Source organism: Leptodactylus fuscus, chromosome 5, assembly GCF_031893055.1.
Source record: "Leptodactylus fuscus isolate aLepFus1 chromosome 5, aLepFus1.hap2, whole genome shotgun sequence".
Lineage (NCBI taxonomy): Eukaryota > Metazoa > Chordata > Amphibia > Anura > Leptodactylidae > Leptodactylus > Leptodactylus fuscus.
Genome location: NC_134269.1, coordinates 76,132,556 through 76,154,326, shown reverse-complemented (window position 1 = coordinate 76,154,326; position 21,771 = coordinate 76,132,556). Strand labels below are relative to the sequence as shown.

Genomic DNA, 21,771 nt, shown 5'->3' with positions numbered 1-21,771 from the left:
CACCACTGCAACTTGTGCAACATACTTTCTTACATTCACAGACTCGTATGTAACAAGATTACGTTAGTGCGGCTACAAGTTACAAGTTCACTTGTTCCAGCATTTCAAAGATATTATAGTTTTTATTAACTCTTTATTTGAAGGCCCAGCACAGAAATAATCCCCAAACCATATTGAAAGAAAGCACCAAAGTAGTTATTAGTATGAAACAGAAAGTTAAAAAGGATGGAACAGAACATTGCCTGTCAGTTTGGTGCCGTCAGACGTTGCTGAGGGTAGGCACACTTGCTGTTATTCACCACAAACGCTTACTTAATCCGGAATTGCAAACGGAAGACTATTTCAATGTGGAGTGATATTAGTTGTAGCACTGCGTACCATCAGCAAGTAATGTGAAACATTTAACAAAGCAATGAACTAGGAGAAGCCAGGAGAAAAAAATGAACATAATATACTGGTACCAGTGAACATATAGGTAAGTGCGAGAGGAGTAGGAGCCTTTGTAGGACATACTACCTGTTTTTTCTGACGAACTGCTATGGAGTCTATTCTGAAACGCTCCGCACTGTCTTCTACAGACTACATGACACCACACAGTCACAAACACGAAAACACATGCACAAAGAAACACACATAAAAAAAGAAAATGTATGAGACATTCCAGATCACTATTAAAAAACAATCATATCAGCATGACAAATATTTGTGTGATGCTTTGTCATGCACAATAAATGCAAGTCTACAGCAACCACACAATGATCAGACAACACATGAAATTATAATAAAAGACAAAAATAATTAAAAAACAAAAAAAACAGGGAATGGTAAATAATCAAGGAAACAACAGGATGGAAATATCATACTTACACAGACATTTCCCAAACTCTGTGTTCCGCTAGCAGTATTTACCATCTACATCTATTGCAATTCTCAAGTGGACATAGTTAGGAAGTCCAGATGTTTTTAGAGATGCTTTCTAGTCATATAGGCCTTTTCAGTGTCCATTATAATAGACTGTTCAAATTAGCATTGTGATACATAAGCAGAAAATTGGAGGACAATGGGGTAATAGCTGCAAGGACGCAAACCAAAAAGCCAATAGCGTAACACAAGGTAAGAATACCTCACTCTGTTTCCTTTTCTTGGTAAAGATGTATCTAATAAAAGTTTCTTGGAGAAGTTCTTGCTTGACGAGATAATGCCAGAGGCGCTTGACAGGAAGTGCGGTGTAATCTTTGGATCTGTATTAAAATGGCACAATTACATATTCAACATTACAATAATTATGAACTGATAAAATATTGAGAACTACTGAATTTTATTGTACTTCCAACTTTGGACATATTTTTCTGCTAAGTTGTTATAACACCAAAAGATATAATAATTTTTTTTTAATAAGTGATAACTGGCTACACAGGCTGATGCAGAGCATATGCAGGAGGAACGGTTGGTAAAGAGATTGTTCCGTGGGCATATAATTTCATTGTTTGCTAGTAGCACGGCGACTATTACATAGTATGATGTGCTGCTCACGGACAAGGATTTTTTTTGTCTTGCCCCAATGAACGCACAAATGTTCAGCAGGTGATTGGATGCAATATTTTGGGAATGAGCGCTAGTACAATGGTTTGTTCCTTAATAAATGGTCCTGAATATTAGAGTCTTTGACATTTTGAATGCTAAAATCGTGGACAACAACAGAGCCTGATGGAACCCATTGATTATAATGGGACATGCCAGGTATCCATTCTTTAAAACTGAAAATGGCAGCTGAAAAAGCTGAACATGCAGGATTTTTTCTCCTGGTGATTTTCAATGTACACTTTGACCAAACACAGACTCTAATGCAGATATCAACGTAGCCTAAAAGGGTTTTCCTATGAAGGTAACCATATTTAAATTCATAGACAATGAAAAGTTAAACATTTTTGAAAATATTAATGATTAAAAATTATCTAATAAATTCTAAGTAATGTCAAGACAATTTTTAAATGACTAAAAATAATTTTTAATGAACTTAGTTCCCTACTTGAATGGTGTATTTTCAGGATCCAGCATAGCCTTGTGACGCAGAATGGCAGGTCCAGTCCCTACGGTCAGTTCACTAGGAATGGTATTAATATAATTTGGTGGTGGGCCCCCAAACTGGTCCATCGTTTCATGGAGAATTTGTTCCCAGTTTTCTAAGTTTTTGACAACGCCAATGCCAAGTGGAGATGTTACAGGAAGATCTAATAAAATAATGAAAATCAGCAATCATATTGGATTGTACAAAGTAGTAAAAATTAATATTGAATAAATTCATGAAAACCGCTATAAATATATATATATATATATCTTTTTAATCCAGAATGCAACAAACCTGTGAGCTCTAATCCAGCAATCGGGAAGAAACTCTTCAGATTCTGGATTGCAAGTTTCACCATTGCTAAACGGATAAGTGTCCAACTGAAAATAGACCAACCAACAAATATAGTAGCTTAACATTCCATTTCATGAGCAGTTCAGTAAACATATACAGGGAAGAAACATAAAGGAACTGCATTAATAGAAATCTTCTTATATTGTACTAGTAATTGGCTTTATGTAACGCAGCCCAATGAGTAACTATTACTTTGTCTATATTGAAATTGCTGACCACTCTGACATAAAGTTTAATCAGATTTCCCTTTCTTATGCACATTGGGGTGGATTTAAAATCCCGAAAAAGAACCCTCCTCTGTTCACGCTCACATTACTCCTACAGGTATGATATTGTATCGGACTGCAATTTTATATGTCCAGGCACCATCTGCACATTATAGGACACAACTGTGATGGCTCATGAAAAGTAACCTCTATCACAAACTGGTTCTCCACTGTATAAGCAATGCTACCTCCGATGTGGCCCCTGCTACCTCTTGTGTCACCCCCTCTACCTCATAGATTGTAAGCTTTTACGAGCAGGGACCTCAGTCCCATTGTGTGAATTGACTATTACTCTGTAATGTATCTTTGTCTGTACTTGAACCTTACAATTTGCACAGTGCTACAGAATATGTTGGCACTATATAAATAAAAATGTATTCTTATTATTTAATAATATATGCCTGACAGACTTTGCTGACATAGACTAGGTAATGTACCACATCATTGGCTAACGCTGGAAGATAACATTGGTGTATCATTTGACTGTCTAATCTAAATTTATACCACCTTATTTCAGAATTTTGGAGTGCATTGTTGAATATTAAGCCATGCTTCTTCGACAAGCCACACCCCCTTATCCAATATGGTTTAAAACCCGCGTAAAACATATTAACAGAAAATAACCAGGATTCTGCTGCATTTACAACAAGAGGTATTAACCTCTGAAGACCTAGTACTATAGACTACTGTAGACATATGCAGGAAAAGAAAAGGAAGATTTCCAGCACCCAGGACTTCAGATGTAGCAGTTAAAACTTTCTTTTTATTTTTATATCATTAAAAAAGGAACATCTCAGATGTATGAATAGATAGATGGTGTGCGGAGGTGAAGCCACTGTGCCTACGCGTTTCGGTGCCGTGGCACCTTAGTCATGCCATGACTAAGGTGCCACGGCACTGAAACGCATAGGCACAGCAGCTTCACCTCCGCACACCATCTATTCATACATCTGAGATGTTCCTTTTTTAATGATATAAAAATAAAAAGAAAGTTTTAACTGCTACATCTGAAGTCCTGGGTGCTGGAAATCTTCCTTTTCTTTTCCTGCATATGCTACGACTCTTACCGGAGAGAGTCTTTTTTCCCTGCATCTCTAAGGATCTTCACGTTGAACACCGACTGAGGCATACTGACTGTAAGTGCATACTTACCTCCTTAATATTGTGTTGGGGCTGAGTACATACATCTGTATTTTTGACTTATTGTAGACATATACCTTGGCTAGCTAGTATGGCCTCCAACTATACCTACACGTGGCTGAAAGCGCACTTACGTAATCTCTCTCTCTCTCTCTCTCTCTCTCTCTCTCTATATATATATATTATACTTAATGTATATATTTAATTTCCTTATGTAGCACCATCATATTCAACACTGTTCCATATAGGGCTTACAATCTAAATTCCCCATCACTAAGTCTTTGGAGTGCAAAAGGAGTGTTAAAGGAAATCCATGCAAACACTGGGCGAACCTAGAAACACATGTTATATAGATAAACACAGTATAAAATGTATAATGTCGGTCTATTAATTTACTTCATCATCATCATGTCAGTTAATCTGTTTAGAGGGTGCAAACATTTATCTTTACCTGTAAGAACTAGAATCGATATGCTCTTGTATTTGAGTATCAGAAAGGAATGCATCATCATCATCCTCATCATCATCACTTGGGATACTTTCATCTGAGTCATAAATGACGCCACTGTCTGATAGAGGAAGAAATGGCTGCAAGAGAATGAAGACAGACAATTCAGAAAAATGTCTCTGGTTTACAAAGCTTAGATAATGGTAGATACATTTCCGCATGACAGTCTGTAAACTTAAATCCTCAAGTCCCTAAGAAACCCAAGAACATAAGCAGCCGGTGGTAGAGATCACTGACAAATAAGATAGGAAACCAAACGTGATTTACAAAGTCAATTTAAAGTGGTCATACGAGAGGCAAGACACAGGCTTGAGGTCACAGTCAAAAGCTACAATTCCAGGCATCAGCATGCAGGATTTTGACAAGGGGAAAGTTCTCGGGACAGTTATATAACACGCTAAACTATAAATGAATGTACAGCTACACGATCTGTGTCCTGGTTGATGGTTTACTGTAGATGATGCTAGATAATGCTGAAATACTGTACACAAAATCCCATTATAATGTATATTACCACCTACATATAACACTGCCATACTGTACAAATAGTGGCATACTCACATCGAAATCAGGCGTTTAGACCATTTAAAAGAACAAAGCATGCCGTGATATTCTAACCAGTAACATGGATCCTATGAGGATTGGCTTATCATAAGCCAATCAGGATCAAATTTTGTGTGTGTACATATTAGATTAGTATTTCTAACCTGCATAAAACACCATACTATCTGCAGCGGGAAGGGAAGTGTATAAATGATAGAAAATAACCATAGTAGTGCCACTTATAGATGGTTAACCTGACTTATAGTGCAAAGTAGCACAGTTTTCTTCCTCCTGAAGGAGAGCTATTTTGTATGTATATAGTTTGTAACTGGAAGGTTTATTTTATGGGCAAACTAGTACAATGTCTACATTGTGCACTTTTCACAAATTTTCTACATCTGCTTATGCCACAGAGTGATATAAAAAAAATAAAAATACAAAAACTGATGTAATAATGCTTTAGGACTGCAATATTGTGTCTTGTGGATAATAAAAAGGAAGGCAAAGAGAACAAAGTACATTTGTAACCTTGAAATATTATGTCTGCTGAACAGAGTGGAGTATGACGTACAATGCAGCACCGTCATTCGAAGTCGTGTCTGTCCAACTACTTCATAGATTAAAGACGTCTAATAATAATAACAATGCGCAAGTAACAAAACCTATCAAGCCTCATAACTGCTTAAGAATGTCCCGCTAACAAACTAGTCTTATTTAACCCACAGAAAATGATTTTTGTTTCAGCTCTGCTACAGAAGAGAATAATGTACCCAATAACCCGCAGACTGACCTCTAGCAAGTAATTTAGTAGATCACTTTGAGGGTATGTACAGAGATGGAGGAATATTTCCAGCACAGATCATTGAATATTGTTCTACATGAAGATTCACAGTGGATTTCACCCCTGCTAAACTCAAAAGTAATGAATTCTGAAATGAAAATCTACTGCATGTCTGCAACTAAATGTGCACGTAGCTCATGTGAATTCTCAGTTAAAGGGAGTCTGTCCCCAACACAACCCCACAGACAGATAGTTAAACCCAGGGCTGTAACTTTAAGGGATGCAAAGGGTGAAGGCTTAGCTGGCTCAGGAGCCCATAGGATGATTTTTCTTCCAAATATGAGTACTAATAAAGATATATTATAGCTAGAGGGCCTAATACAAATTTCGCACTAGGCCCAAGAGCTTGAGGTTACACCTTTGTTACTGTCGCCTCAATGAAACGGCGTTTTCTTCTTGTGAATCAGTGCCTTTATCTGACCCTGACTTATCTATCTGCAGGACTATATCAATCTATTGGGTTCTGGTAACAAACTCCCTTCAAGAAGCCACAATCTGCTGTAGATGTATATTAGACGAAATGTAGGTAGGGATTATTTTTTAACCTGCCTCTCTTGGTTACATTTCAATAGATTTTTTTGTATTCCTTTTGAGTGAACTTGCTCTTCCTGGTGTGAGGTTTACTTTTTTTTTTTAAGAGCACAGCACCAAATCTTCGATTCATTGTTTCACTACAGAAAGACTTGTGGCACACTGAGGTGGCCTCTGGACCTTTACAGATAGCCTGCAGGCACTAATGTGGAAGGTCAAAAGATATCAATTTTAACATTTATATATTTGTATATGTCACCGATTTATGTAGAAAAACTAGGTAATATGTTTCGTAATGGGACTGGCCATATCATGGGCTACGCTAACTAATGTACGATTAAGACGAATATACCTCACTTAGTGACATAACCTTTTGTAAGTTCTACACTACTTTGTTTAATTTTTGCTTAGTAAGGCAAAATTACTTAGTAAGACCTGGTTCACATCTGCGCATGGGTTTCTGTTCGGAGAGTCTGCTTTAGGGACCCTAAGCGGAGTCCCCGAACTAAAACCTAATCCGCATAAAAAAAGCAGTTACCTTAGAAAACCGGCAGACTTCATAGACTATAATGGAGTCTGTGATAGTTCCACACAAAAAATGCGGAGAGAAAAGTGGGGAGAGGGGAACGGAATGGCACGAACGCAGATGTGAACTGGGTCCAAGTGTGTTGTCTCTGGCTCATGTCCATAAGATGGTTCCTGATAATGGTATGTGTGGCCATACACATCATTTGAGATTTCTGCCCTATGAACGTTTCAGTGCTTTTGAAGGGGGGAGACTAAATAACCTCTATGGTGACATGGCCCTCCATCAGCGGCCATCTTTTGGATGTAAGCCAAGTGCAAACTTGGTCTGCCAAACAATGGGACATAAATTAAAAAAAAAAAAAAAAAAAAAAAAAAAAAAAAAAGGGCAGAGCAAAAAAACCTAACACAAAGTGTGGTATATTCATATTAAATATAACATTTACACTCATTGCCCATAAACTGGAGAACCCCATTTAACATTTCCGATCAGTATAACTACATTGTGATAACTTAGAAGAAACACAACTAAACAGCACACACTAATAAACATACTTTGGCCACAAAATAGTCCCACATGCTTAGTTCTGGGGGAATGAATTTCTCTTTGTAGGTTGGTCTCTCAGCAGGGACTGGTGGTGGGGTAGCCACATCTTTCACTGGTCTTCCCGGCACTAGCATTCTCATATTAAAGCGACGGCGATGCTTGTCTATTTCTTCAGACAGGACAGGGATTGCTGGAAAAAAAGCAGATCAAATCTCTTAAGATTCAGCATCACTTTACTGCTTATAATTGCACATGCAAGATTAAGCAACTAATTGAAGACTTGCAATAGTGATGTAAAATAGAGACTTTAGCAGTGAAATTTTAACAGCAATTTCTAATTTGGTCTCATTTTGTAACATGCAGTAATTACAAGATAGTGCTTGAAGGAAAAGAATTCCAAACACGGCAGCCATCACGCTGGTTTCTCACCGCACACTTGAGACTCCTGCCCTTTATCAATGACACAAGCATTGTTTCTAGTGTTAGATAAAGCACTTTCTGCTGCAGGTTGCTCCTCATTTGGCAATGGCAGAGCACACTGTGGTCTTTGCACATCAATGCTCTCACTTCTACCTGGATGAGATACACCAGTTTTTGACATATCAACTTTATGCCAAGGTCAGTAGGCATAACTAGTTTAAAGGTAGCAAAAACAAATGAAACTAAAGAATATCAGTATTATACAGGAAAATAACTAAAATAAATACATAAATAAATAAATTATATATTTCTGCAATGAGGAAATTATACCTGGAATACTCTCTGGTGGTTTTCTTGGTTTCACTACAAGCTTAACACCGCCCCCAAAAACAGCAGCCCACATGCGGTTGTTCAGAGGATGAGCAGCAAGACGAAAGAGTTCAGTGCTAGAGTCGGTAGCAAGGGCGTGAATCAGCAGGCTCACATAGACAGCCACAACAGCTTCACACAGCAACACATTGAGCTTTGGCTGGTCCTCATCTTGGGCTGTATTTAGTAGATTTATTAGAGAGCTAACACCTGCAAAAGTAAAGGTGAAAAATTAAAGAAAAATCCCAAACAAAAAAAACAAACAAAAAAAAAACCCCAAAGAAAACAAAAAACAAAACCTGCATTAGCAAAAAAAACACTTCAAAACCTGCATTATTATGTATACAAAAAAAATATTCCGTCATTACACACTGAAAAGGAAAATCTAGTAACAATTAATATTAACAAGTAAATACACCTGTTAAATAAAACAGAGATTACTAGTTGTTAAAGGGATTTTCTGGCCCCAAAGGATAGGACACCACTATGTAATCCGTGGGGGTCTGACACACTGGACCTTGCACAGATCAGCTGTTCCAGCATCCTCTTCCAGGTGGGTTGCAATCCAACTCTCAGCACTCCAACTGAATGACTGTTTAAAAGGGCTGATCTCTATTGAACACATTTGTCTGTACCCAACAACTCCATGCACATAAGATAGGCTATCAAATAGTACAAATTTGCAATACCAGAACCACCATTACTAAGGATAGAACATCTTTGTTGTGATTCAGAAAATCTCTTGAATACTGAGGACTCACGGTGCAGAAACTCAGCTTTTTTTGTTGCAGATTTTGCTGCGTTTTTTTTTTTTTTTTTAGCCAAAGCCGGGATTGGATTGAGCAAAAGGTAGAAGTATAAGAGCTTCCTATATATTTCCCATTCCTTTTGTAGCCATTCTTCACTATGCTCCTGTAACATGCTGAAATTTCCCCACTGTGGGACTATTAAAGGATTATCTCATCTTATTCTTGGCTTTGGCTCAAAAAAACAAAAAAAAACAAAACAAAAAAAAAAACGCAGCAAAATCTGCAACAAAAAAGAGCTGCATTTCTGCAAAATGGGGCCTCAACTTAAAAAGGTTAACAAAAATCTGACGAACCAGCACTAATCATAATGCAAGGATGGAAAGATCTCAAACAGTATTCACTATTATAAATAGGAATTCATGTTTATTTAGAAATGACCTCCCTCCCACCTTCAGAAGTTCCCCAATGGTCAGTCCAAGTTAAGGGAAAAACATGTGACATGGCTACAGAGGAGGGGGTTCAATATAGTTGTTACCGCAAGCTAGCAGTGTTCTGCTGTCTTGGTGTTGAATGGGGCAGTAGGGTGCACGCCCAAATGCTACTCCATTAATGCTCCTGCTCCTCTTCAATGTTTAGGGTGCTCAAGTAATTGGTGAGTCCCAGAGCTGCCAGCAGTCAGACCTTCATCACTTATCCTGAGGATACGTGAGAAGTGTCCATTGTGGCTCCACACTTTTAGGGGCATATAAAAATACATGTTGTAGTTTATTTGGCCACTTATTAGCTGAAATTAAGATTTCTTATAGTGAAGGTGTCCCCAGACAACAGTCTTACCTGGCCATGAGGCGGGTGCTGAATTTGGAGTAGCATGTTCCTCAATACTTTCTGTTCGAAGCCTCCTACGTTCACTAAGGAGGAGGCCTTGGTAAACCATTCCTGTGAACTGATTTGCATCTGTCTGACTGCTGCATAAAAATAAATGAGAGAAGATGATGACACATGAGCAAGCAGAAGCAGTAATATAAAGCTGTTCGAGCTCTCCAGCTTAGGTCTGACTGAGGGTTTCATTTCATTTCCCATGTAAATTGAGTATTTTTTTTTTTTTATTGCCACATTGGCATTTGAAAGGTGTGGGAAAAACACTCATGTATACACAATTTAGAAAAATGTATTTCCACCTATTTCTTCAGATTTTTACTGCAGTGCACTGGTAATGCCCTAGATATAAATCCCACGGTTACATTTTCCTCCATATTTCAGCCTTTATTTTTCCTAGCTTTGCAGAATATTCACAAAATATAGATGTAGAAAAAAGCTTATGTTTTATTTAGCAAAATATGCCGGTCAGATAACATTTCAATCAATTTAGCTGAAAAGCCAGTACACACGGAAAAGATGAAAGTCTGCTCATCCCACATAGTAAATCCTTTCATCAGGGTCAACCCTTCACAGGCCTGAAAGAACTTTTCCTTTTAAGATTACATTCTGCACTTTGTATTTTCATCTAATGGATTTGCCAAAAACAAATGATCTTCTAAGGTTACTTTGATATATAGTTGCTGTTTCTGCAATCATACAAGAGGATGATGGCAGGCACAAGATGCTGGCACCTCACAAGTCAATAGCTAAGGAAGCTCAGAGAATGGTGACATGTCCTGTACATAAATTTATCACTAGTGCACAGATGTCGGCAGTACAACACGGAGACCAAGAAAGCTTTATTCTGCTGACTGTGGATTTTATCATGGTGATATCTGAGAAGTGACACCATGGGCGCTCACAGGATCTCTACATGTACATACAGGTGGGTCTGGCATAACAAATGCATGTGAAAATATCATTTGCAAACAACAGAAACCAAGCCTGTAGCTAAAATATAGTAAAATATCTCACACATACACTCTCATTTTATACTGCATGGTACCTATCTAGATCTATCTATCTATCTATCTATCTATCTATCTATCTATCTATCTATCTATCTATCTATCTCTATCTATCTCTATCTATCTCTATCTATATCTATCTATATCTATCTATATCTATCTATATCTATCTATATCTATCTATCTATCTATCTATCTATCTATCTATCTATCTATCTATCTATCTATCTATCCCCTGTAAATATTCTCCTTATAAAGGCTTGTAGATACAGAGTAGCAGACAAGGTGCTGTCCCATTACCAGGGCTCTCCCACTAAATGCACGAGTTCCTAATAAGTGCCATATTTTGGAACATTTCGGGCACTTTTCAGTGCATAGTCTGTTCTGCAATATGACAACTACCAAATTCTATTGTACAGCAGAATGCAGCACTGCATCCGTAGTCATCTGAATCATTCTATAGAGTAATGAATACCATATAAGACACAGGAGATCTTGATATACCTGTAGCTGTGACTGTCACAAAGTGCTTGGTATATTGATGCAGAAAGTGAAGCTGCCAACAAATGAAGTGTGTAAACCTATTGGAGAAAAACATAGTGAGAAAACTATGGCAATAATTATATACCGTCAGAAGTCACTTATCTTATTGTGTGTGATACAGAGAGCAAACAATGCTGAAACGGCTGAATAAATAAATTGACAAGTTGGTGCTACCATATTCTATCCAATGGCCATGTCCCTCCATAGTCTAACACTGTCAGACCACAATGGAGAGCACAAGTAAACACCCTCAACTAGCAAGGCCCACTTGTCAATGTATTCATACCCTTCCAAAAGAAATAAGAGAGGAACAAGAAAAGTTATACAGTTCCTTTTTGGCATTTACTAAAACAGGAGGTGCCATGGCCTGAGACCCCTAACAGGCAGCAGAAACACATGATGAATCTCCTGCTGTGGGAGTCGCACTTGGTAAGTCCTTAGACAGAATTTTTTAGAACTTTGGAATTTTGTGGTTTAATAACAGATTTTACAAATTTTCAGCAGCAATCTCTGTAAGAAAATGTCAATATCCAAATGATAGAATGTCCTAACTAGTCATGAAGAAAATAAAAGGCGAAAGCTGGCCGTACATATTAGACTCATGTCTGCCAGGCTAACCAACAATATAAATGTATAGGGGACCCTTTATGTTCGCTACCCCAACAGCAAAAGTTGTGGGGTGGGTAAGATCAGGCATTGGATTTCAGCATACACAGTCCTTTTGTTCTCAGGGAAAATAAGGCCAAAGGTATCGGATCCAGAACATATAATGCTTGGCTGAGTGGAGCGTGTATGTGTGTATATGGGTAGATGTTGAAATGAATGTATATATGTCAATTTACTACAAAAATAACACATTATAACCAACAAAGAAGAACAGTCTAGAATATACTGGAAGAGTAAAACAAAAAAAACCTGAAAGTGATCCAATAATTTTACCACCAAGATTAAATATCTGTGGGCTCTCCCTACCTTTGGATCCTGGCTGTCTGGGTGTGGAGGATTCTTCATCTGAACAATGGTATAGAGAATGTCATGGATATGATTGTTAAGGTAAAGCACCGGATTAGCAATCACAGTTTTTGTCACAGCAATGCTGGCCGACAGTAACGGAAGTGTTGTAGGAAGAGGAAGTGGAGACTGAAGCTGCTTCACCGTTGTTTCCTGTGGGTAAAAGTGAGAAAACCACTGAAAAATGTACACGTAAAATGACTTCTATAGGAAGTACTTATACTTCTACTTTTGCTCAATCCACTCCTAGCTTTGGCTCAAAAAAACGCAACAAAATCTGCAAAAAAAAAATGGGGCCACACGGTGGTTCAGTGGTTAGCACTGCAGCCTTGCAGCGCTGGGGTCCTGGTGTTCAAATCCCGCCAAGGGCAAAAAAAAAAAAAAACACATCTGCAAGGAGTTTGTATGTTCTCCCCGTGTTTGCATGGATTTCCATCCCATATTCCAAAAAAGACATACTGATAGGGAAAAAATGTACATTGTGAGCTCTGTGTGGGGCTCACAATCTACATTTAAAAAAAAAAAAAAATCTGCAAAAAAAAAAAAAAAAATTGCAAACGTGGGGCCCCGGTCTAAAGGTGTTTTCCATAAACGCAACCATATTTAAATTTGTCGACAAGTGTTAAACATTTTTACAAATGTCATTTAAAATTTTGGCATTTCAAAGATTTTCTCTAACCATCTTAGTGGTGACATCTGTTGTCTTCGGCAGTTGCCAATGAATACGACCATAAATGCAGGAACTTTCTATGACCTGAGGAATTGTCAAACCCCCAGCCATATTGTGGACAGGTTATCAGTCAGGGACACTGCATATATGAGAAGGTAATCCAGCCACAATATGGAAATCATGGCTTTGTTTCTGAGAAGTCCTAGATCATAGTAAGAGTTTTGCATTCATGGTCATTTTTATTGGCAACTAGAGATGAGCAAACAGTAAAATGTTCTAGGTTCGATATTCGTTTCGAGTAGCCCCCTCAATATTCGACTACTCGAATCGAATATCGAACCCTATTATAGTCTATGGGGGGAAAATGCTCGTTTCAGGCATTCGGCAAATCAATGCTGGTTCTGCTTCGAACTTTTACATTCGAACAGCGAGTGGTACTCAATCGAGTACGAGTATTTCGAATACCGTAGTATTCGATCGAATACCTACTCGATCGAGTACTACTCGCTCATCTCTATTGGCAACCAATCAAGACAAAGTCTGTCACCAATAAGATAATTAGAGAAAATCTTTAAAACTTTATTTGCAAAAATTTTAACTTAATTGTCTATAGATTTAAATAGGGTTCTTTTCATGGGAAAATCCCTTCAAGGCTGGGTCCCTGTGTATGGGATTCTAGCAAATCCGATACACACATTGCAGAAAAATACCCTCAGCAGAAGTGATGCCATTTCCACAACCGTTGCATTAGCTAGAATTAAAAGCTTGTGAAAAGCGCTGCAGGAAAAAAACTGTCATGCGTTTCCACTCCAGTTTTTTTTGTTTTTTTTTTTTGCAGCAGAACACTATGTGGGGCCTTATTGATCACACGAGGGGGGAGGAAGCTCCTCGTTAGTGTCAGAACTAATCTGGAAGTGAATTTTTCCATATCAATAGGATTACTTTAGTTTCCACCGCAACTTAGTTATATAAATTGAAGTTGATTTTATACTCTGTGAACATGGCAGCATAGTTAGGACCTCTCTTTTTTTTTTTTTGATAATCAGAATTACCGTATATACTCGAGTATAAGCCAACCCGAATATAAGCTGAGGCCTCTAATTTTACCACAAAAAACTGGGAAAACTCAAGTATAAGCCGAGGGGGTGAGCGGAATGCAGCAGCTACTGGAAAATTTCAAAAATTAAAATGGAGTTTTTGGGTGCAGTAGTTACTGGGTGCTTGGGAAGGGTAGGGGGTGTTTTGGTTGTCTGTCTGCCCCTTCCCTGAGTTTGAGGACTGCTTTTTTTCCTCCCACTTGGAATTCAGCCTGGCTGAATATAGGGGATCTTCGGTGCTCCTATTAACCCCTTCCCAACGGAACAAGAGCACTGCAGATACCCTATATTCAGTAGACTGGGCACTTCAGACACGAGGGATACCTAGCGTGCACAAAAACTGTGCTGAAAAATTTGGCTTATACTCGAGTATATATGGTAATCCCTCCTATGATTTCCCCAAGATCTACACTAAAATTATGCTGTAGGAAATGAACTTGCTGCACTTTAATCTGAAACTATAAAGAAGCAGCAACTGTATTGTCTTACTGTAAAAATAAACAAAAAGAAACAAAGATCCATATTCAATAAAATAACAAATTAAAAAAACAGTAAACTTGACAAAAACTCTTTCACCCCTTTCTGTCCACCTTATCTATATAAATGAGGTAATACCACATTTCCCATTAACCTATATCCTGGCTTTGCTGGCACTGCACGCCGCTGCACTTTGTACAATTGGTACTGACAGCCAGATCCTTTATAGTGTTTGGGAACAGAGTGTGTGACATACTTTATATGAGAAGTCTCCTTCCCGTTTGTTTGCCTTTTATCCGGATCCTAGCTATACACTACATAGATTGGTAAGTGTTCCAGGTTTCTAGAACTTGTGCTGCTTAGTTTATGTGTCTGTCTTACGGAGCTTGGCTTTGTATTCCACTGGAGTGATTTATTTAGGTCAGCTCTATTTGATATATCCTCTACTAATCTGTGCCACTTGCTTTCTTTGGATGTGCAGCACCTACATTGTTACCCTATGAGTCCTGCCCAATTCTGTTTTGTTAAATAAAAAAAACAAAAAACAAAAAACCCAAATCCTGAAAATGTGAAGGATAAATGAAAAACATGTTATGCACCTTGTTGACCCAATTAGGTTTCCTTTTCAATAGTGAAAACCATAAAAGAACAGAGGAGATCTGCAATGTCACTTTCTAAGTCAGTCTTGGATTAAATGTAGCTGTACATGGAAGGTGAGTTAATTGAATGTTCTAGGGTGGGGCTAGGTATTCTGTAAATATGATTTTATCATTAAAATGAAGCTAATATGAGGTAGTTACAGGACAGGTTCGGTATTCAATCAACCAATATGTGTCTGAATTTGCAAGACACTGCTATAATGTTTAACGGTATTTATAGTGTAGATGAACCAGGTCATAATTTCTCAGTGGACATATTATCCCTAATTTTCTTTGCAGGATTTGTTTCCTAAAATACCTTTCCTATTATACTTAAAATTGCTAATATTCTTCAATAAAAATATATCAAACCTCAATATAAGTCGGAATAGTAGAGAAAAAACAAAACACCACCACAAACTACTGCTTACAGCCTTTGTTTAACAAAAGCCATGACCCAGGTCCAGATTTGGTGTACAATGGTTTTCAGCACGGAACAAGTTCGAGAACATTTTTTTTTTTTCACAATGTGTGAACTTAAACGGGTATTCCCATCACACTTGTTCATCAACCTCCAGGCTCTGTGCTCTCTTCACTTCCTGGCTTTCTCAGCACATTGGTGGGCAGGGTTTCACTTGCTCTATCTGCTATGTTTGCAGTCAGTAATGAGGGATTGGTTGTAAATGAATTACTACAGTATGTAGCTGATGTAGAAGAGCTGGATTTAAGTCAGTTTGTAATACATACAGAGGTACAGAGGACTCCCTATCTCAGCCCTTATCACTCAAATTCGATTAAACAGACTGATAAGTGGAAGAGCAGGAGATAGAACAGCTCAGAAATACCGGAGCTCTCACCTCCCCTATCTGAGAAGCTCTGTTATTTGTCAGACATACACAGCTCAGAGCTGCTCCCAGCCCCCCCCTCCCCCTGAGAGCGGGCAGCTACATCACTTGGGGACTCAGCAGATTGTGGTCTGGGGCCCAGGGTCATAGAAACGCATGTAAACAATGAAGTGAATAAATTAAGATAGCGGCCAAACAAAGCAGTTTTGATAAAGCAATGTATTTAGAAAAAGTCTTATATCCACATAAACTAACAGTATAGATAGGATCCTTGTTATGGGACAACCCCTTTAAGATCTGAGCATAAACTCCAAAGCTGCGTTCACACAGAGTTGTTTGGTCAGGAATACGCCTCAAAATCAGCCTCCAAAAAAAGCTTCTCAAAGGAACTCTATTGGGAGGGGTTTTTTTGGAGACTGATTTTGAGGTGGAATCCTGACCAAAAAAACTCAGCGTGAACTTAACCTAAATCAGCAGTTCTCTATGGTGGAAACCTTCCTAAAGTGGCTTGATGCTCTGGGGGACCCCTCTGTACACTGTAACAAGCCATAGGGAAGATACTGGACATATGGAAATAAAATTACATGCATAAAAGCTTTACGTCAAAATAAAAAAAAAAAAAAAACAAAACAAAATCTTAAACAATTAATGATTAGCAAATGAATTTGACTGGATTAAAAATATGATCTTTCTATTGTAATGGTAATGAGTCCTAAAGTATGTACTAAACACAGAGATAAAAAAAGTGTCATGTTATTTATTACCTGCTGAGACTCTTGTAATAAAAACTTCAGCTCCATCCTTACAGAGGCCAAGCCACCACCCTGTGCACCATGTAAACTGCAGTAGCTCAGAAAGACTCGAAGAAGAGCCTGGTTCTTCTGTAACCACCATTTCCGTTTTTCAGCATGCTCGCGCTTAGCTTGTAACCTGCGGCGTTCAATTTGATGTCGTTCATAGGATCCTATATCTGATTTATCTGAGAATTCCTGACTGTCCAACATATCCACAGGTGGAGGAGTTTCAATTGTGAAGTCTTTGCTATCCGCTTCATGGTTGAATATTTTATGCATTGCAGCTATTTCTTTCTCCAGCCAGTTATACAGCTGGAATCTCAGTTTTCCACCGTCTACTTCATGTCCTGTAGCCAACGTCCTCAGTTCTGTCATGAGAATCTTCAAGCAAGCTCTAAATTTAAGCTGTTCTGCAATTACGTCAACTTCATTCCCGGTTGGTATAGAGTGGTCTATGGTTGGCGTTTCAGAACTGATGTCTTTTGGGCTTTGATCCTTTTGCTCCAAATTTAAACATTTTAACACCAAACCTTCATCCTCTTCCTCTTTTTCGCTCTCTTTATCCTCTCCCCAATCCAGCTGAAGTGGCTCGTCCTCAATTTTAATAAGTGGAGATCCCCAGTCAAAATCATTTACAGATTCTTCAAGATTTGGCTGCTGTGTTGATGACGTTGCAGGGGTGAACCATCCCGATTCACTCCCTTCCTCAAAGCTAGCTTTTGCCATAAACTGCAAACTGTCTGGCCCAACAGATCCCACGCTTAGAAGATCTTCGTTATTAAAGATTGATTTACTTAGCTTCGGTATCTTAGACAGAACTTCTAAAGCAAGAACTGGACATCCTACTTTGAAGTGAGCATTTGCAGTGGTAAAAAATAATTTCCTTTCTATAAGATTTATTTCATCTGCATAGTTTTTGTCTGTTTTTAAGCCAGCAGTTGCAACATTCGCTTCTGGAGTAGCGAAACGTCGGCGGATTAGAATAGGATGGGTGCGAAGGAAGTTGTAAAAACTAAACACCACAGGATTGCATGACTTGACCAGAACTATGAAAAAAAAAATTAAAAAAAATGCACAATTAAGCCCAGCAAAAATACATCATATGTACATTTGCCTCTACGTATACATACTAGATAGATAGATAGATAGTAAAATAAATATCAGAACTAACAGTGCTGTGGAGTCAGCAGGCCAAACTGACTACAGTTTTGTACAGCCCAAAGCTGTAAAGCTTCTCTGATTCATTAAAAAGCTAGTAACTGAATTCCTATGAAAGTAAATGTGCAGCAAACCATGTATCTAATTAATAACACGATATTAATCATAATTAAACATTTTAGTTTGAAGCCAGAGTCTATCTAGACTCCATAGGCCTGAAGACTAAATGCACAAAAAGTTTGCTGTAAAGGAAGATATATCTACCAGGGTTTTCATCATCTTCCTTAGGCGTTTGCTCCAATAACGTATCCAAGGCCTTGGTGTAGTCTTTCATTATCCAATAAGAAATACTCCGAAGGAAAGGGTCAGGATGCAGCTTTGAACAGCAGAACCCTGTGCCATCTTTCTGACATCCCAGAACTCTTTCATAGAGGAGAGATTCATATGTGGAACATGTGTCAAATTCTGATTCATACAACCGAGCAATAACCAGTGCCAGCTGAATGTCCTCCATTTTTTCCAGACAGACCTATCAAACAAACAAAAAAAAGTTTCCACTTCACAAATGCAACTTCTGGAATAAAAAAAAAAAAAATACGGTAATAAAAACTAACAATATAAATGGTATCACTGTTTACCTCAATAGCATCCTTTAGTGAGCCAGCAAGTAAAAAGAATGCTGCAGACTGCTCAAAGCGCTGCTTGCCAAGCAAAGAAAATGCATTCTTAAGGGCAGCTTTTCTCCATCGGTCCTCTTTAAAACTATGGCTAAAAAATTGTGTCATTTTCTCATCATGTTGGGACCTACAAAAAATATATATAAATTAATAAATAAAATCAATATATAAATAAATATTACAGAACAAAATGTGTAATCTGCACAGCTAAAGAGGGAAACAAAACTAAAATGTTTAATAAAGAAGCAGATTTACAACTGCTGTTTTGTAGATGTTTTATATAAGCTCCTAGGGAACCATTACAGCCTTTAGGCTGAGGCCCCATGTTGTGGAAACAACTTTTGTTGTTGTTGCAGATTTTGCTGCGATTTATTGAGCCAAAGCCAGTAGTGCACTGAAGAGAAGGGAGAAGTAGGGGCACTTCTTTTAGATTTCCCATTCCTTATGTAGTCATTCTTGGCTTTGGCTCAAAAAACTGTAGCAAAATTTGCAAAAAAAAAAAAAAGCTGTGTTTCCGCAACTTGAGGCCTCAGCCTTAAAAGGTTATTTTCTAGGATAAATGGTTGGCCTGTTCTCTTGTACGGCAAGACCCTCACCAGTCAGAAGAACAGGGAACTTGTCCACACAAAGCTTCCTTTATTTCAATTGAAGCAACAGAGATCGTTGAGTACTTCGGTTTTCTCAGGCACTACCACTGAAATGAATGGAGAGATGTGCTCCCTACCGACCATTGCTCAGAGCAGTCAGACCCCCAATATAATGTTAATATATGCAAGATATTCCCCGCCATATGAATGGCGGATAACATTCTTTGGCGGAAGTCCTCTTTAAAGCTAAGGCCGTACGTTGCAGAAACAGCATTTTTTGGTTGCAGATTTTGCTGCAGTTGTTTGTGCCACAGCCAGGAGTGGATTGAGCAAAAGGTAGAAGTTATTGCTATATCGTTTCTATTCCTTTTGTAGCCATTCTGTAACGTGGGGCCACAGCCTTAGGCTGGAACCACACAGACAATTTTATACAGCCAAACACTGGATTGTATTAAAAAAACACAAGCAGTATAGTGCTTTTCTTGACAGGCTACTATGGTGTAATCCCGATATTCAAGCTAAACATTTTCAAAAGATCATATTATTTAGATGGAGGCCAAAACTGTTTTCTTTTTGCCCCAATCTGGTCTTTATATACCAGTATAAACCACTACAAAAAGAGGATGAAATCGTACAGTGAACTATGCTGTGCCATACAATGGTATAAAGTTACCTTCTGCTTACATGAGAAGAGCATGTGTTGCAAACAGTCTTAGGCAGAAAGTAAACCACATAATGATTTACAATCTCATACTTTACATTCCATGCATCATCCAAGTAATGGGAAGAGTGGAGCACCTTTGTAAAGTCATCAGTGTAGAATTACATGGACAGTAAACACATATAGCATTTATTTCCCCTACGATTTCTCTCTGAATTACATCACTATGAATTACAACATGGTAATGTTTTGAAGAAAATACATAAATAAAATTACATATATATGTATGGAATTAAATGAAATTTCTTTACAGAGTACTTGCCTGAATAAACCCCACAAAACTGCCTTTTTCTTCATGGCTAAATAGAAAATTGCAGCATCTAATGGATCATTGTTTCTCTGAAATGCTGCTTTAGCAACCTGTTGAAACAAGTACATTCAAATTAAATACATGAGATCATACAAAGACATTAAGAGGTATTCACCTGCTCTGCTGTCTCCTCTCCACCTCCTGGTTCCATTTACAACTTGCTGGTTGATCTTAGCCCATGTGATGCACAGGTCAGGCCAGAAGGGCCAAGATTAAACTGCACACCGTTATACCTGGTTATATATACAGTATACATACAGAGATAGCATGGGCAGTGATCAAGCACTGTTCTAGCCCTTACCAGGGATCAGCAGCTAAGTGCCCTTTGAAGAGCTGACAGATTGCTGCTCCATTAGCAGTCAAGCACAGTGACTGGGAGCAGGGAATCTGATGTCAACAGCCCGAACACTGCAGCTAGATGGTACTAGGCTAAGTTCACACTTGCGCTAGAGTGTCCGTTGGAGACTCTACTGCAGAAACCAAAAAAAAATAAAAAAAAATAGGTGAGGGGGAAAGTCCTGCATGGAAGACTTTTCTCTCTGCTGTTTTCAATATGAAACCAGTAGACACCCAGGGGACCCCATTATAGTCAATGGGGTTTGCCAGTGTCTGCATGTAACTGCTGTTTTAGAGGTCTGACTCTACGTTGCTTGACCCTGAAATGGGAATACCCCTTTAAATATATATTGGCAGATTACCCATGTAGAAGTTTACATATTTTACTGAATCTCCTGTTAGTTACCCACACTACAGTCAGCCTCTTTTTTCCTCATTTTGATGGCAGACAGACACCTAAGGGTATGTTCACACAGAATTTTTTGCAGGTGGATTTTGACACGAAATCAGCCTCAAAATCTGCCTACAAAAACATCTCCCATTCATTTCAATGGGAGTCGCTCACTTTTTTTTTTTCCCCGCTAGCGATTTTTTTCAGCTAGCAGGAAAAAGAAGCAACACGCCCTATCTTCCCATGGATTCCATGGCTGAATCAGCCTCGGTGTCCGCGGCTCGAGACTCACTCCCTATTAGGCCCACTCATTCGGGCCTAATTAGGAGCGGGATACCATGACGGGATGCCGATGCACTGCAGGAAAGTCACATGCTGAAAAGGTTTCCGCCGTGTGAACATACATACCCTAACCAAATTAGATTCTATTGTGATTGTCAGAAGATGGAGGTTGTTTTGTCAACCCAAATAGCAACCTGTAATGTATGTGCAGGAGTTTTCAGTTTCCCAATATATTCATGTACATATAAAGTCTTCAGCAGAGATGAGCTACCCTGGGGGGCATAAAAAATTAATTCTTGTACAGAATGTCTGCTTACAGTGCTTTGGACTAGATTTCTCAGCTTGGGCTAGAAGCGCTGCTTGCATACGATCAATACATACCACCATAGCCATTCCGCTAATTAAGTAGAGACACCAATGACCTCTGAAGAAGGTTCAATATATATTAGGGTCAGCCACATTTTTCAGCATCTATTACTAACCACCA

General features: G+C 38.5%; 1 protein-coding gene across 1 annotated transcript in view; it reads right to left on the bottom strand.

Moving 5' to 3' along the window:
• DMXL2 (Dmx like 2) overlaps window positions 1-21,771 on the bottom strand; it is an 86,567-nt gene that overhangs the window by 14,359 nt on the left and 50,437 nt on the right. The window contains exons 21-34 of the mRNA XM_075273440.1: window positions 20,228-20,325; window positions 18,619-18,784; window positions 18,245-18,509; window positions 16,793-17,868; window positions 12,263-12,454; window positions 11,252-11,328; window positions 9,696-9,826; window positions 8,074-8,322; window positions 7,753-7,896; window positions 7,332-7,513; window positions 4,280-4,416; window positions 2,363-2,448; window positions 2,030-2,231; window positions 1,124-1,241 (exon numbers count right to left, since the gene is read on the bottom strand). Coding sequence (XP_075129541.1) covers window positions 1,124-1,241; window positions 2,030-2,231; window positions 2,363-2,448; window positions 4,280-4,416; window positions 7,332-7,513; window positions 7,753-7,896; window positions 8,074-8,322; window positions 9,696-9,826; window positions 11,252-11,328; window positions 12,263-12,454; window positions 16,793-17,868; window positions 18,245-18,509; window positions 18,619-18,784; window positions 20,228-20,325 — 3,123 coding nt within the window. The remainder of the gene's footprint in view (window positions 1-1,123; window positions 1,242-2,029; window positions 2,232-2,362; window positions 2,449-4,279; window positions 4,417-7,331; window positions 7,514-7,752; window positions 7,897-8,073; window positions 8,323-9,695; window positions 9,827-11,251; window positions 11,329-12,262; window positions 12,455-16,792; window positions 17,869-18,244; window positions 18,510-18,618; window positions 18,785-20,227; window positions 20,326-21,771) is intronic.